The 13,286-nt window shown below is 40.2% G+C and overlaps 1 protein-coding gene across 2 annotated transcripts in view; it reads left to right on the forward strand.

Moving 5' to 3' along the window:
* GPM6A (glycoprotein M6A) overlaps nucleotides 1-13,286 on the forward strand; it is a 456,037-nt gene that overhangs the window by 396,505 nt on the left and 46,246 nt on the right. For both annotated transcript variants that reach the window (XM_075347193.1, XM_075347192.1), the window contains exon 4: nucleotides 7,588-7,741. In XM_075347193.1, coding sequence (XP_075203308.1) covers nucleotides 7,588-7,741 — 154 coding nt within the window. The remainder of the gene's footprint in view (nucleotides 1-7,587; nucleotides 7,742-13,286) is intronic.

Below are 13,286 nucleotides of genomic sequence, written 5' to 3' on the forward strand. Positions count from 1 at the left end.
GTCTCGCCGCCGCCTGCCGGCGGCAGGGGGCGGGGCTTACCGGCATACGATCCATGACGTACCTAGTACGTCATGGGTCGTTAAGGGGTTAAGCCTTGATATAGTATTATACCTGGTGACCATCATGGATGTCACTAATGTTTAGTATGACCTGCTCATGCACATGACCACACTAAAGTTCTGTATAACCTCTGAGACTAGCAGTCTTTTTGTATCGCACCTATAGACTTCTTGGGGTTAAACTTCTTGGGGCACAGGTAGCACCTATAGTGCTCGCTGCTTCCAGGGAGTTTGCCTTAACAAGTAGCATCATTTTTTACTAGAATTAAATTGCTGTTTTTTTTTTAAAAAAAAAAAAAAGAGAACCTGCTCATTATAGTTATCCAATTTTTTGCTTCTTACAGTGAAGGTATAAAGATAAACTGTTATTAAGCTTGTGCTGCTGAATTGTGGGCATCATGAATCAGACCCGGGCTGCATGGTTTCACCCAGATAGGTTTTATTGTGAATCGCTGCAGCATTTAAAAATAAACAGCGCTTGAGAAGTTGGCCAAGGACTCTAACGAGAGATCTTACTAGACCGGCGCAGCACCCAGCCGGCTTCTCCCGGCCCACTACAGTTGATTGACAGGTCTGTCACCAAGTACACGTCAGACACCTGTCAATGAACTGGAGCAAGGCTTGGAGAAGCTGGCCAGAAACTGTATCAGGCTGATCAGAGGTTTCCTTATAAATTTTTTCTCAACTCCCTGAAAAGGCGCAGCCAGGTTCTGCCTCATGCTGCTCAAGGTTTAGGCAGTACAATTCTACTGACAGGTTCTATCAAAGCACTAAATAAATTGTACAGTATTCAGTATTCTGTGGAGCACTTTCTAATTAAAAAATGGATCAAATAGATACCAATATTAATCTACTGTATATGTACAGTTGTGCTCAAATGTTTACATACCCCAGCAGATTTTTTGCTTTCTTGGCCTTTTTTTTTTCAGAATATGAATGATAATCTCTTTTTCCACTCATGGTTAGTGGTTGAGTGAAGCCATTTATTGACAATCTACAGTGTTTTCACTTTTTAATTCCTTTAACGACCATGGACAGTAATATTATGTCGTAGAAGTCAGTGTTAATCCCTGCTGCGGTGATCCGTGCACATGTCTGCTGATTTGTACAGCTGACGTGTGCCTGGCAGGCATGAGTAGATCTGCGATCTGCCCGTGCCTGTTAACCCCTTAAATGGCGTTGTCAAAATGTGCCACTGCCATTTAAATCGCAGTCATGGTAAAACTTTACTCACTGGCCGCCACCGGAAGTCATGTGACATGATGACGTGGAGCCGATGGTTGTCTTAGTAGCACAGGGTCATATGATGACTCCTGTAGCTCCCATGACTCAGGTCCTGTAACAAGCAGCCAAGTACTGCAGGTTACAAGAGATGAGCTTTTCTCCTAATCTGAGTGGTGCTGCTCTGATCGGGAGGCAAGCATGAGCGATCAGATTGCTGATCCTTACAGTCACCTAGGGGTATCAATAAAATAAAAGTAAAAAAGGTTTGAAAAATAAAAAAAATATAAAAAAAACCTAAAAGTTCAAATCACCCCTTTTCACCCCATTGAAAATGAAAGGGTTAAAAAAATAAAAAATACACACATTTGGGATTGCCACGTCTCAGAAACGCCCCATCAAAATCTAAAATCAATTAATATGATTGGTGCACGGCATAGCGGCAAAAAAGTTCCAAACGCCAAAATTACGTTTTGTCACCGCAGATTTTGTGCAAAATGCAATCACAGGTGATCAAACCGTAGCATCTGCGCAAAAATGGTATCCTTAAAAACGTCAGGTCAACATGCAAAAAGTAAGCCATCTCTGAGCTATAGGTCCCGAAAAATGAGAACGCTATGGGTCGCGGAAAATGGCGCAAAACACACGCCACTTTTTTTGGACAAACTTCTGAATCTTTTTATCCCCTTAGATAAAAGTAAACCTATACATGTTTGGGGTCTACAAACTCGCACTAACATGAGGCATTACACGAATACATCAGTTTTACATATTTTATAGTGAACACAGTGAATAAAATATTTCAAAAACTATTGTGCAATCGCACTTTTTTTTGCAATTTTTCCACATTTGGAATTATTTTGTTGCCATTTTCCAGTACAATATATGGCAAAACTCATGGTATCATTTAAAAATACAACTCCTTCCACAAAAAAACAAGCTCTCATATGGCAAGATTGACTAAAAAATAAAAAAGTTACGGCTCTCGGAAGAAGGGGAGCGAAAAAAAAAAAAAATGGAAAATTGGCCGGGGGTGAAGAAGTTAAATCATAATGACAACCAAAAGAAATCCAAATTTCCCTGATCAAAATTTCACAACTTGGTGATTATTGCCTGATAACATGCACAGAAGTTGACACAAATGAATTTGAATAGCTAATAAAAGGTAATATCCTCACCTGTGACCTGTTTGCTTGTAATCAGTGTGTGTGTGTGTGTGTGTGTGTGTGTGTGTGTGTGTGTGCATAAAAGCTGAGTGAGTTTCTGGGATCTAGACAGACTCTTGCATCTTTCATCCAGCCACTGATGTTTCTGGATTGTGAGTCATAGGGAAAGCAAAAGAATTGTCAGTGGATCTATGGGAAAAGATACTTGAACTGTATAAAACAGGAAAGGGATACAAAAAGATATCCAAGGAATTGATGCCAGTCAGCTGTGATCAAACTGGTATTAACAAATGGAAAATCAGGGGCTCTGTAAAAATCAAACTACGATCAGGTAGACCAACAATAAATTAGCCACAACTGCCAAGAAAATTGTTTGGGATGCAAAGAAAAACCCACAAATAACATCAGCTGAAATACAGGACTCACTGAAAACTAGGGGTGTGGCTGATTCAAGATGCACAGTAAGGAGGCACTTGAAGAAAAATGGGCTGCATGGTTGAGTCACCAGAAGAAATCCATTACTGCGCAAATGCCACAAAGTATCTCGCCTACAATACACCCAACAGCCCAGACAAGCCTCCAAACTTTTGGAACAAGGTAATTTGGAGTAATGAGACCAAAAACAAACTTTTTGGCCACAACCATAAATGTTACATTTGAAGAGGTGTCAATAAGGCTGATGATAAAAGGAACACCATTCCTACTGTAAAGAATGGAGGTGGATCGCTGATGATGTGGGGATGTGTGAGCTACAAAAGGCACATGAAACTTTGTCAAAGTTGAAGGAAAGATTAATGCAGCACGTTATCAGCAAATACTGGAGGAAAATTTGCACTCATCAGCCCAGAAGCTGCGCATGGGATGTACTTGAATGCTCCAACATGACAATGATCTAAAACACAAGGCCAAGTCGACCTGTCATTGGCTACAGCAGAACAAAGTGAAGGTTCTGGAGTGGCCATCTCAGTCTCCTGCCTTCAATATCATTGAGCCACTCTAAGGAGAACTTAAGCACGCAGTTCATGCAAGAAGGCCCAGTAATTTACAGGAACGGGAGTCTTTTTGCCAAGAAAAATGGGCAGCTTTACATCTAAGAAAATAAAGAGCCTCATCCACAAGTACCACAAAAGACTTTAAGCTGTCATTGATGTTAGAGGGGTATGAACTTTTGATCAGGGTCATTTGAATGTTTTCGATTGTTAGTAGAAAACACAGTAGTTAATAAATGGCTTCACCCAACCACTAACCATCATGAGTGGAAAAGAAGTTATCATTTATTTTCTGAAAAAAGGCCAAGAAAGCAAAAAAATCTGCCAGACTATGTAAACCTCTGAGCACAACTGTATAAGTAACAGGGATTTTGCATCCCTCATGTACGTATATACACACACACACACACACACACACACACACACACACACACACACACCAGCTAATTCTGAAAATGTACTTGACGCAACAGCTATGCTTTAAGCTACCTACTACCATATGTAATTTTTTTTTTTTCATTTTCAAGAGTGTCAGAGCTTTTAAATGCTTTGAAAAAAAGACTTAATTTGCACAAACCAAATCTAGAATACTTTTAGATCAGAATGGTAGCTGAAGCAACGTAAATGGTACAAGGTCTCACTTATGTACCGGTTATGTCCTTTCTATTGGTCTGTAAATGATCAATGTGGTGGTTTACCAGTATAAATGTTCTGTGATCGTTATTGTTTACATGGTATTTTTTCTGTTGTAGAGATAAGCAGTTCATAGGAGTTAATATAAATGAAGAAATTTTCACTAATAGAGTGTGAAAGGTTTTTATTAACGCTGTAGTAATTGGTGCCAAGCACTGTCAGCCGATAGGCAGCAGATTCTAATTAGCAGGAGGACAGATGGAACGCAGGAAATAACCCTTATAGAATCCATTTGGCTTCTATACGCAGCGTGATAATACACGATTTCTGCATCGTGTTACTGAATATATCTGTAGTTTGCAGGCCATTTCTAAAAATTACCTGTATTTTCTGAGTTACCAGTTGTACTTCTTCATTCATTTATCACTATTGACCAAGAAAAAATAGCGAAACGTTATCCATTGTCTCTGTATAAAAGTCTCTCGGTTTTACTATAGAAGCTTTGAGGATACCTAGTGGTACAGTAGAGATATTTTCTAACTCTAGTATTGTGGCCACTCGGTGGTCATCTAATACCATGCAGTGATTGAGTCAATAAAATCTCTTAACGGCACAAATCATTCAGTTTTGGCTGTTCTATTGAAGCTTTATTCTAGGCTTCCCTTTGTTTTACTATATTTTTTTAATTTTAGGATTTGTTTTTCACTTCCATCTCAGTTTCAATTGTTCAAGAATTTCACAAATATCTTTTTTGCTCTAAACACAGGTTAGTTTTTTTTCTCTAAGATCACAATATTTACTACCTATACTTAGGGTTGCCCATCAATATCAGATCCGTGGGATTGGGACTTTTGCAATACTGTACTTTCAAATGGTTAATGTTTGTTCATATAGTCAGGATCCTACCATCGAATATTGATTCGTTATCAGAAAGATGGCTAGCTATCAACATTAAGATCTCAGAAAACCGCATACGGCTATGTTACCACCCACTTACACTGGGAATATCGGGGGAAGTGCCAACTGCATGCTTCAGACAGTGACTTCAGAGATTTTGTCTTGGGATCAAAACCCCTTTAACTATTATCCCTGCACTTTCTAATAATAAAAGAACTATGCTGACTCCATTATAGTCTACATGAAAGGCAAAAAATGCAGGCCAGAAGATGGGAAATAAGCCTTGCGTCCTGTAGTATTTCTTGTGAACTGTAATAATTCAGATTTTTTTTGTTATATCTACGTTACATTCAAATCTATTTGAAATTAAATATATTATATGGACGATTCATTCCCTTCCCTACTGATGACTAACATTTTACTCCCCCACATGTCATAATGATCCAAATCTACACGTGATGAGCGGATTCATGAGGAGGTCACGGCAGGGCGTGTGGTCATTCATGACATTCTTTGACATTTTTTCAGCTCTGTAAAGCGACAGATTTTTCTTTTTAGCTTTACCTTTTTAGGTAGGGAAATTAAAAATCACAGGTGATAATCAACAACATGATGTGATGAGCGAGTGTTATATTAGACTGTCAGAAAGTTGTGATTTTTATTATTAGTTTTTTTTTTTAATAGAATAGGTTCTGGTGTGGTTTTGACGTTTTTTTAAACTATGGCAAAAAATACAACAAAAACTAACTTAATTAACATTTTAGACAGAGGTATTTAAAGAATCTTGATATTTTTATAACATCTATTGCTAAATTTAGACTCCATTTTAAAATGTCTATTTGAGACAGTAAGTTTATTTTTAAAGGGGGTTTTCTAAAGTTACTATTTGGATGCCATGTCTATAAAAGAAAAAGCCATAATCTTCCCAATGCTACTATTCCGATATGTAGTACATTTTGTTTCACACACTGCCATAGCGCTACGGCGCCTGCCTTCCCTGAGACTTCCCGTCCTTCCTACAACGACCACATGATTAAGATCTGAGAGGGTTGAAACGTTGGACGTGTCACACAAAATTTTTCTTTTCTGCTTATCAATAAACATACCTATTTTCAACATCCAACTTGAAGAGTATTTTTTCTCCCCTGTCAATTCCGTTCTGGCAGAGACTTTTGATCACGAGTCACCTGACCCTGCTGACATTCAATGACCTCAACTTTCAGGTCACTGGTGGTCATGATGTCATCACTTCTAGTCTGGCAGAAACCATCAGGAGTGAAGCGCTGGAGCATAGGGCAGATTCCAGTGTTAAATAGGACTCTTTTCCCTTTTTCTAGGGATTGCTTACCAAAGAATTTTAAATAGTCCAGTAGAAAACCCTTTGAAGCCTACCTTTTTGTCTCAGTTAAGAATAAAATGCAATGAATGTATTTTAATACTGTTTTTGGTACTTTTATAGGAATAGTTTCCCACTGGTAACTTATAAAGTAGCAAAAATGATATATCTCAGTCCCTTATCTATTTGTGTGTAGAGTAGTATGGATGTTTTATTTTTTACCGATCGTCCTCCTTTTTGGTTCCCAACGACGCTACAATCCTCTTCTGTACTACAAGCGCCATTCAGACTAACCAGATCTTGTGTGGACAGGAAGACACCTTCTCATTGTAATTCTTTGTGAACCTCAATGTGAGTCTCATGGGTTTACATTGGAAAAGCAGATACATTAGCACCAGAAAATTGTGTGATCTGGTCAAGCTGGTGCATAAGGGGATTCAAACCTTGCTAGGAATCAGAGAAAGCGGCGTTCGCTAAGTATTTAAATGGGAATTGTACTTTCAACAAACTTTACATAAATCGATAGTATAAGTGAGTATAACAAACTGTGGAATATATCTCATTAGAAAATATTCTTTCTCCACTAATGAGCCACTTCTTCCCCTAACTTCTCTCCAAAACTTTCAATATGAAAATAAATAAATGATGGGTTGCTAGTACAGTAAGCTGTCATTTCACAGCATATGGAAGAGTCAGAGTAAGAGGCAAAGAAACAGAGCACGCAGATTATATGTAGGTTATCCCACTGCTGTATTCACAGCTACACAGCTCAGTACTACTGTACAATTTCACCATTCCTTTGCTGCTTCTTTCTGTGTGCTACCAAAAGGAAAAACCTGAAGGAATCCCTCTGTGTTTTCAGTGTGTGGTAGATATCATAACTAATTTCTAGCCAATATTTCAGTGGCAAAGTAGATGTAGAGGCTGCAGAGAGGAAAACTGGTGAAAATACAAAATCCAAGTTATAGAATGCCCAGAAAGTGTTTATTCCTCATACACACAGGACAGATTGTTCTGAAACGTTAAAAGTAAAATCCCTTTTTAAACACATCCACACTGTACTACACACATATTGATAAGCATTAAAGTAACAGCATTTTTCTTGACGGGCTTCTTTAATAACACAGCGGAAAGCCCCTTTTATTGCACATTGTCCTAATTTCCCGATCATGAGGATAGCATTACAGTTTAGGACTTTACTTTTGTGTTTTTAGTTTTGTTACTAACATTGGCTGTTCTTGCCATTTTTATCTATGTAACCTCTAATTATGTGTTTATATTTTAGTTCATTATGCTGACATACCTCTTCATGCTAGCCTGGCTTGGTGTCACAGCCTTCACCTCCCTACCAGTCTACATGTACTTCAATATTTGGACCGTTTGCCGAAATGCTACAGTAGTCAATGAGGCTAACTTTTGTTTGGATCTTCGCCAGTTTGGTATGTGATTTTTAATATATTTAATTTTTTGTTTCAAAATCCCTTGTATAGTATAAAACACTGGTAATATTCTAATCATTGAAACTTAAAAATAGTGCACGAAAAGGATAAGAAATAGAGCCCGTACATAACTCTAAAGCATCACTCAAGCATTTTGTTTTTATTTCAGTGCTGGAGTGGTGTTTTAAATCTAAGTCCCCTGACCCCTTTCACATACTCATCTCCACCATCGTTATTCTTTTCCAGCATCGCTATGGTGATTTGTGACCTGCCGCCAGCTCCAGTGTAACATGGAGCAAACCAGAGGTCATTACTCAATACAGCTCTATGAGAGTCTCATTCTGGCCCTCTTAGAGATGCATTAGGAGCTTGTGAAGTAACTCCTGACTTTCGGCTAGTCAGAAGTTATGTGCACAAGATGCTGTCGCGAGACCATTGTGCCGCCGAAAAATGATGAAGCCGCCGGAGGGAAAGTATAATATAGGGCAGGAGGCTTACATTAAATGTGCCACTCCAGCGCTGAAAACTATATGCTGGAGTTGTGCTTTAAAGGATCTCCAGATAGGCTCTTGTCTCTAACTTGTGAGGTTTCCATCTTGATGTCAAGAACAGCATAGTCTAAACTGCTAATCAGTGCTGTCCACATTCTACTATTATATTGCACTTTATATTTTGATTTTTAGCTCCTATTTATGTTTTATACTTTGTAATTTGGCTGATTATCTTCAATGCACACAGCATTATTGCAAATCCATTATGCTCTTGCTTTCTTCTAAGTTACTTTCCTTAGTGTGTGTATATAATATTATATATAATATAAAAAATATACAGTGTATATATAATATATTTTTTTATAGAATCATATTATGCTATCATATTGTAATATACACCTGGTAAAAAACAATTATATTTTTATATATTTAATTTTGGAAGTATAAACTTATATGTTTTTTAATGTTTAGTTCTACTGCTGATCTTGCTGTAAAAAAGATATAATAAACATTTATTTATTCCCTAGTTATGTCATTTTTCTTTTCATTGTATATCCGTGGGGTCAGGGTCATGAGACCTTAATTGCTCAAAAATGCCCCAAAACATGCACAGCTCAGGAGTAGAGATGAGCGAACCGGTCCTGGTTCGGCTCGAGGCCGGTTCGCCGAACGGGGGTCCCGTTCGAGTTCGGTTCGTCGAACGTTCGACGAACCGAACTCGAACGTATAGGCTATAATGGGAGGCAATCACAAACACAAAAAAATGCATTATAAATGTACACAAACAGTTAATAAACATTGCCATAACACTTACCGGTCCTCGCGATCCCTTCTGCACTCTGTCTCCTGCCGCTATTCCATCCGATGATCGCTGAATCCTCCCGGTGACCTGCACTGCCAGCAGAGAAGCAGGACCTATCGTGACGTCAAAATAGCCATGTGACCAGTCACGTGGCTATTATCTCATTGGCTACAGACTGGTCACATGACTATGACACGTCATGTAGGACCTGCGAGTGCATCTCTCTGGTACACGGTGCACATATGTGTATCGCCGTGTACCGGCGACATGCTCTAGCACACGGTCGACTCCCCGTTCCGTTAGGGACCGGCTGACACAGCCGGTCATTAACGGAGATCACCGTTGCCATAGCAACGCAGTTAGCGGTGACGTCACCGCTAACCGCGGCTCCGGGAGCACCGTTGCTATGGTAACGCGTCTGTCAGCGTTACCGCTAGCAGCCAGCAGTGATCACTCACGGAGTGAAGGCTGCACGCTGCTTCCCGATTGTAGTGAGCATTGTAGTTAGGATGGAGGTTCCCCAGCCCCAAGTGATGCCCCTCACTACAATCGTCACTACTACTACACTAGAAAGAAAGAAGACAGAAGAGCAGGATCGTGGAGGGCTGACAGGGGTAATAAAGATGGAGTCTCTAATGTGTCTGTGTATTTATTTCTATTAAAGTATTTTTTCTCTGTGTGGTGTCTTTTTTTTAACCCTTTATTGGAGATTCTTAATGGCCGGGTCAAACGTGCCTGACATTAAGAATCTCTGGCTTAATACTGGCTGGTAAAACAAAGCCAGAATTAACTCATGATTACCCAACAAGCCACCCGGCTCCAGGGCTGTTGGAAGAGTTGGATACAGCGCCAGATGATGGCGCTTCTATGAGAGCGCCATTTTCTGGGACGGCTGCGGACTGAAATCCGCAGCAGAGGCGCCCACAAACCTCGGGCTAACCTGTGCTGCGGATTCCAATCCCCAGCTGCCTAGTTGTACCCGGCTGGACACAAAAATAGGGCGAAGCCCACGTCATTTGTTTTTTAATTATTTCATGAAATAAGTGAAATAATTAAAAAAAACGGGCTTCCCTATATTTTTGGTTCCCAGCCGGGTACAAATAGGCAACTGGGGGTTGGAGGCAGCCCGTGGCTGCCAGCTGTACCTGGCTAGCATACAAAAATATGGCGAAGCCCACGTCATTTTTTTGGTGGGCAAAAAACTTCTGCATACAGTCCTGGATGGAGTATGCTGAGCCTTGTAGTTCTGCAGCTGCTGTCTGCTCTTCTCCATACAGACAGACAGCAGCTGCAGAACTACAAGGCTCAGCATACTCCATCCAGGACTGTATGCAGAAGTTTTTTGCCCCCTGAAAAAATTATGTGGCTTCGCCATATTTTTGTATGCTAGCCAGGTACAGCAGGCAGGTACGGCTGCCCCCAACCCCCAGTTGCCTATTTGTACCCGGCTGGGAACCAAAAATAAAGGGAAGCCCTTTTTTTATTATTTCATGAATTTCATGAAATAATTAGAAAACAAATGATGTAGGCTTTGCCCCATTTTTGTGTCCAGCCAGGTACAACTAGGCAGCTGGGATTGGAATCCGCACCACCGGTTGGCCTGAGCTTTCTGGGCCCCACTGCTGCGAATTGCAGTCTGCAGCCACCTCAGAAAATGGCATTTTCATAGAAGCGCCATCTTCTGGCGCTGTATCCAACTCTTCCAGCACCTGCCTGCTATACCTGGCTAGCATACAAAAATATGGCGAAGCTCACGTCCTTTTTTTGTAGCTTTTTGGCAAAAAAAAAAAAATGCTTCCCTGGATTTTCCATTGCCAGTGAAGGTAACACCAAGCAGTGGGGGTTAGCAGCCAGTAGCTGCTTGGATTACCCTTAGCTAGCAATACAAAAAATGCAGTGGGAGCTAACATATATTTTTTTTAATTATTTATTTAAATAACTAAAAATAAAATGGGCTTCCCTGTATTTTGATTGCTGGACATCACAGTGCTGTAAAAATAAATCTTTAAAAAAATGACGTAGCGCTCCGCGGTATTTTTGATTCTCAGCGCAGATAAAGCAGACAGCTATGGGTTGCCACCCCCATCTGCCTGCCGTTACCTTGGTTGGCAATCAAAATACAGGGAAGCCCATTAATTTTTTCTATTTAAAAAATAGTTAAAAAAAAAAATTACGTTGGGTCCCCCCATTTTTGATAGCCAGCTAGGGTAAAGCAGACGGCTGTAGCCTGAAAACCACAGCTGGCAGCTTTACCGTGGTTGGGGATCCAATGTGGAGGTCCCCTCAGGCTCTTTTTTATAATTATTTTATAAATATTAATAATTACACAATAAAAGTAGGGGACCCCCCAAATTGGATCACCAGCCAAGGTAAAGCGGACAGCTGTGGTCTGGTATTCTCAGGGTGGGAAGGTCCATAGTTATTGGGCCTTCACAGCCTAAAAATAGCAGGCCGCAGGCACCCCAGACGTGGCGCATCCACTAGATGCGCCAATCCTGGCGCTTCACCACAGCTCATCCCGTGCCCTGGTGCAGTGGCAAACGGGGTAATAAATCGGGTTGATACTAGCTGTAAAGTCACCTGAGATCAAGCCCAGCAGTTTGTGATGTCATGGCGTCTATTAGATACCCAACATCATAAACTGTCAGTACTAACAAAAACAAAAAATCGACAAAAGAAATTTATTTGAAAAAACAGTCCCCAAAACATTTCCTCTTTCACCAATTTATTGTAAGAAAAAAAATAAAGGGGTCCCACGACGACTCTGGACCGTCTAGAATATGGGGGGGAGACACTCAGGGAACGTATCCCCCATTTTCTAGGAGTGCGGACCCTTCATGTGAGGAGTGTGGGTGCAATGAATCTGCACTCACTCTCCCCGGGTCCACAGCAGCAGAGTCCATGTCGTAATGGTTGCTACCAAAGCTGCAATGCCCTGCTCATGAGGTTAGGGCATGCCTAATCAGGAGAACTACTGTAGAGGAAGCTCTGCTCACTGGTATATAGGTGCTCAGAGGTAATAATAGATAAAATTAGTGAGTAACCTCGGCACTCTATATCTCCCAGACTAAGTCAGTAAGTCACAACGGATAGTAATGCAAAATCACTCTTTATTGGTCCGTATTAAGAAAATTTTTTTTCATAAGCATATATGTTTTTGTCCAAAACAAGTTACAAATGACGTTTCGGCCTGAGCCTTCGTCAGATTGGACTTATCTGCATGTAATCATGAAAAATGACAATAATCAGTATCACATAAGAGTGAGAGAACAATAACATAAACTCGAACAATGTAGAGGTACAATTGGGATGCAGCAAAAAAATTGCAACACAGCAAGAAATGAAACACATGATACAAATGTCATAATACAGTACAAGGACAATATAGTAATGACAAATATGGGGTCAGAGTAGACTTAGACAGCTCTGGTACGAAAGAGATGTCAATCATAAAGTAACATGTGAAGTAGGTGTAGAGCTACACTATGCATGGCAGAGCTAATGGGTAGACCGACCATAGAAAAAGTAGAGAAAAAGTGGAGAAAAAGTGGAGAAAAAAGTGGAGAAAAAGTGGAGAAAAAGTGGAGAAAAAGTGGAGAAAAAGTGGAGCATAAGAGGAGAAAAAGTGGAGAAAAAGTGGAGAAAAAGTGGAGCATAAGAGGAGAAAAAGTGGAGAAAAAGTGGAGAAAAAGTGGAGCATAAGAGGAGAAAAAGTGGAGATTAAGAGGAGAAAAAGTGGAGAAAAAGTGGAGCATAAGAGGAGAAAAAGTGGAGAAAAAGTGGAGAAAAAGTGGAGAAAAAGTGGAGAAAAAGTGGAGAATAAGAGGAGAATAAGAGGAGAAAAAGTGGAGAAAAAGTGGAGAAAAAGTGGAGAATAAGAGGAGAAAAAGTGGAGCATAAGAGGAGAAAAAGTGGAGAAAACGTGGAGAAAACGTGGAGAAAACGTGGAGAAAAAGTGGAGAAAAAGTGGAGAAAAAGTGGAGCATAAGAGGAGAAAAAGTGGAGGAAAAAGTGGAGAAAAAGTGGAGAAAAAGTGGAGCATAAGAGGAGAAAAAGTGGAGAAAAAGTGGAGCATAAGAGGAGAAAAAGTGGAGAAAAAAGTGGAGAAAAAGTGGAGAAAAAGTGGAGCATAAGAGGAGAAAAAGTGGAGAAAAAGTGGAGAAAAAGTGGAGCATAAGAGGAGAAAAAGTGGAGAAAAAGTGGAGAAAAAGTGGAGCATAAGAGGAGAAAAAGTGGAGAAAAAAGTGGAGAA

The sequence above is a fragment of the Anomaloglossus baeobatrachus genome, chromosome 1 (assembly GCF_048569485.1).
Source record: "Anomaloglossus baeobatrachus isolate aAnoBae1 chromosome 1, aAnoBae1.hap1, whole genome shotgun sequence".
Taxonomy (NCBI): domain Eukaryota; kingdom Metazoa; phylum Chordata; class Amphibia; order Anura; family Aromobatidae; genus Anomaloglossus; species Anomaloglossus baeobatrachus.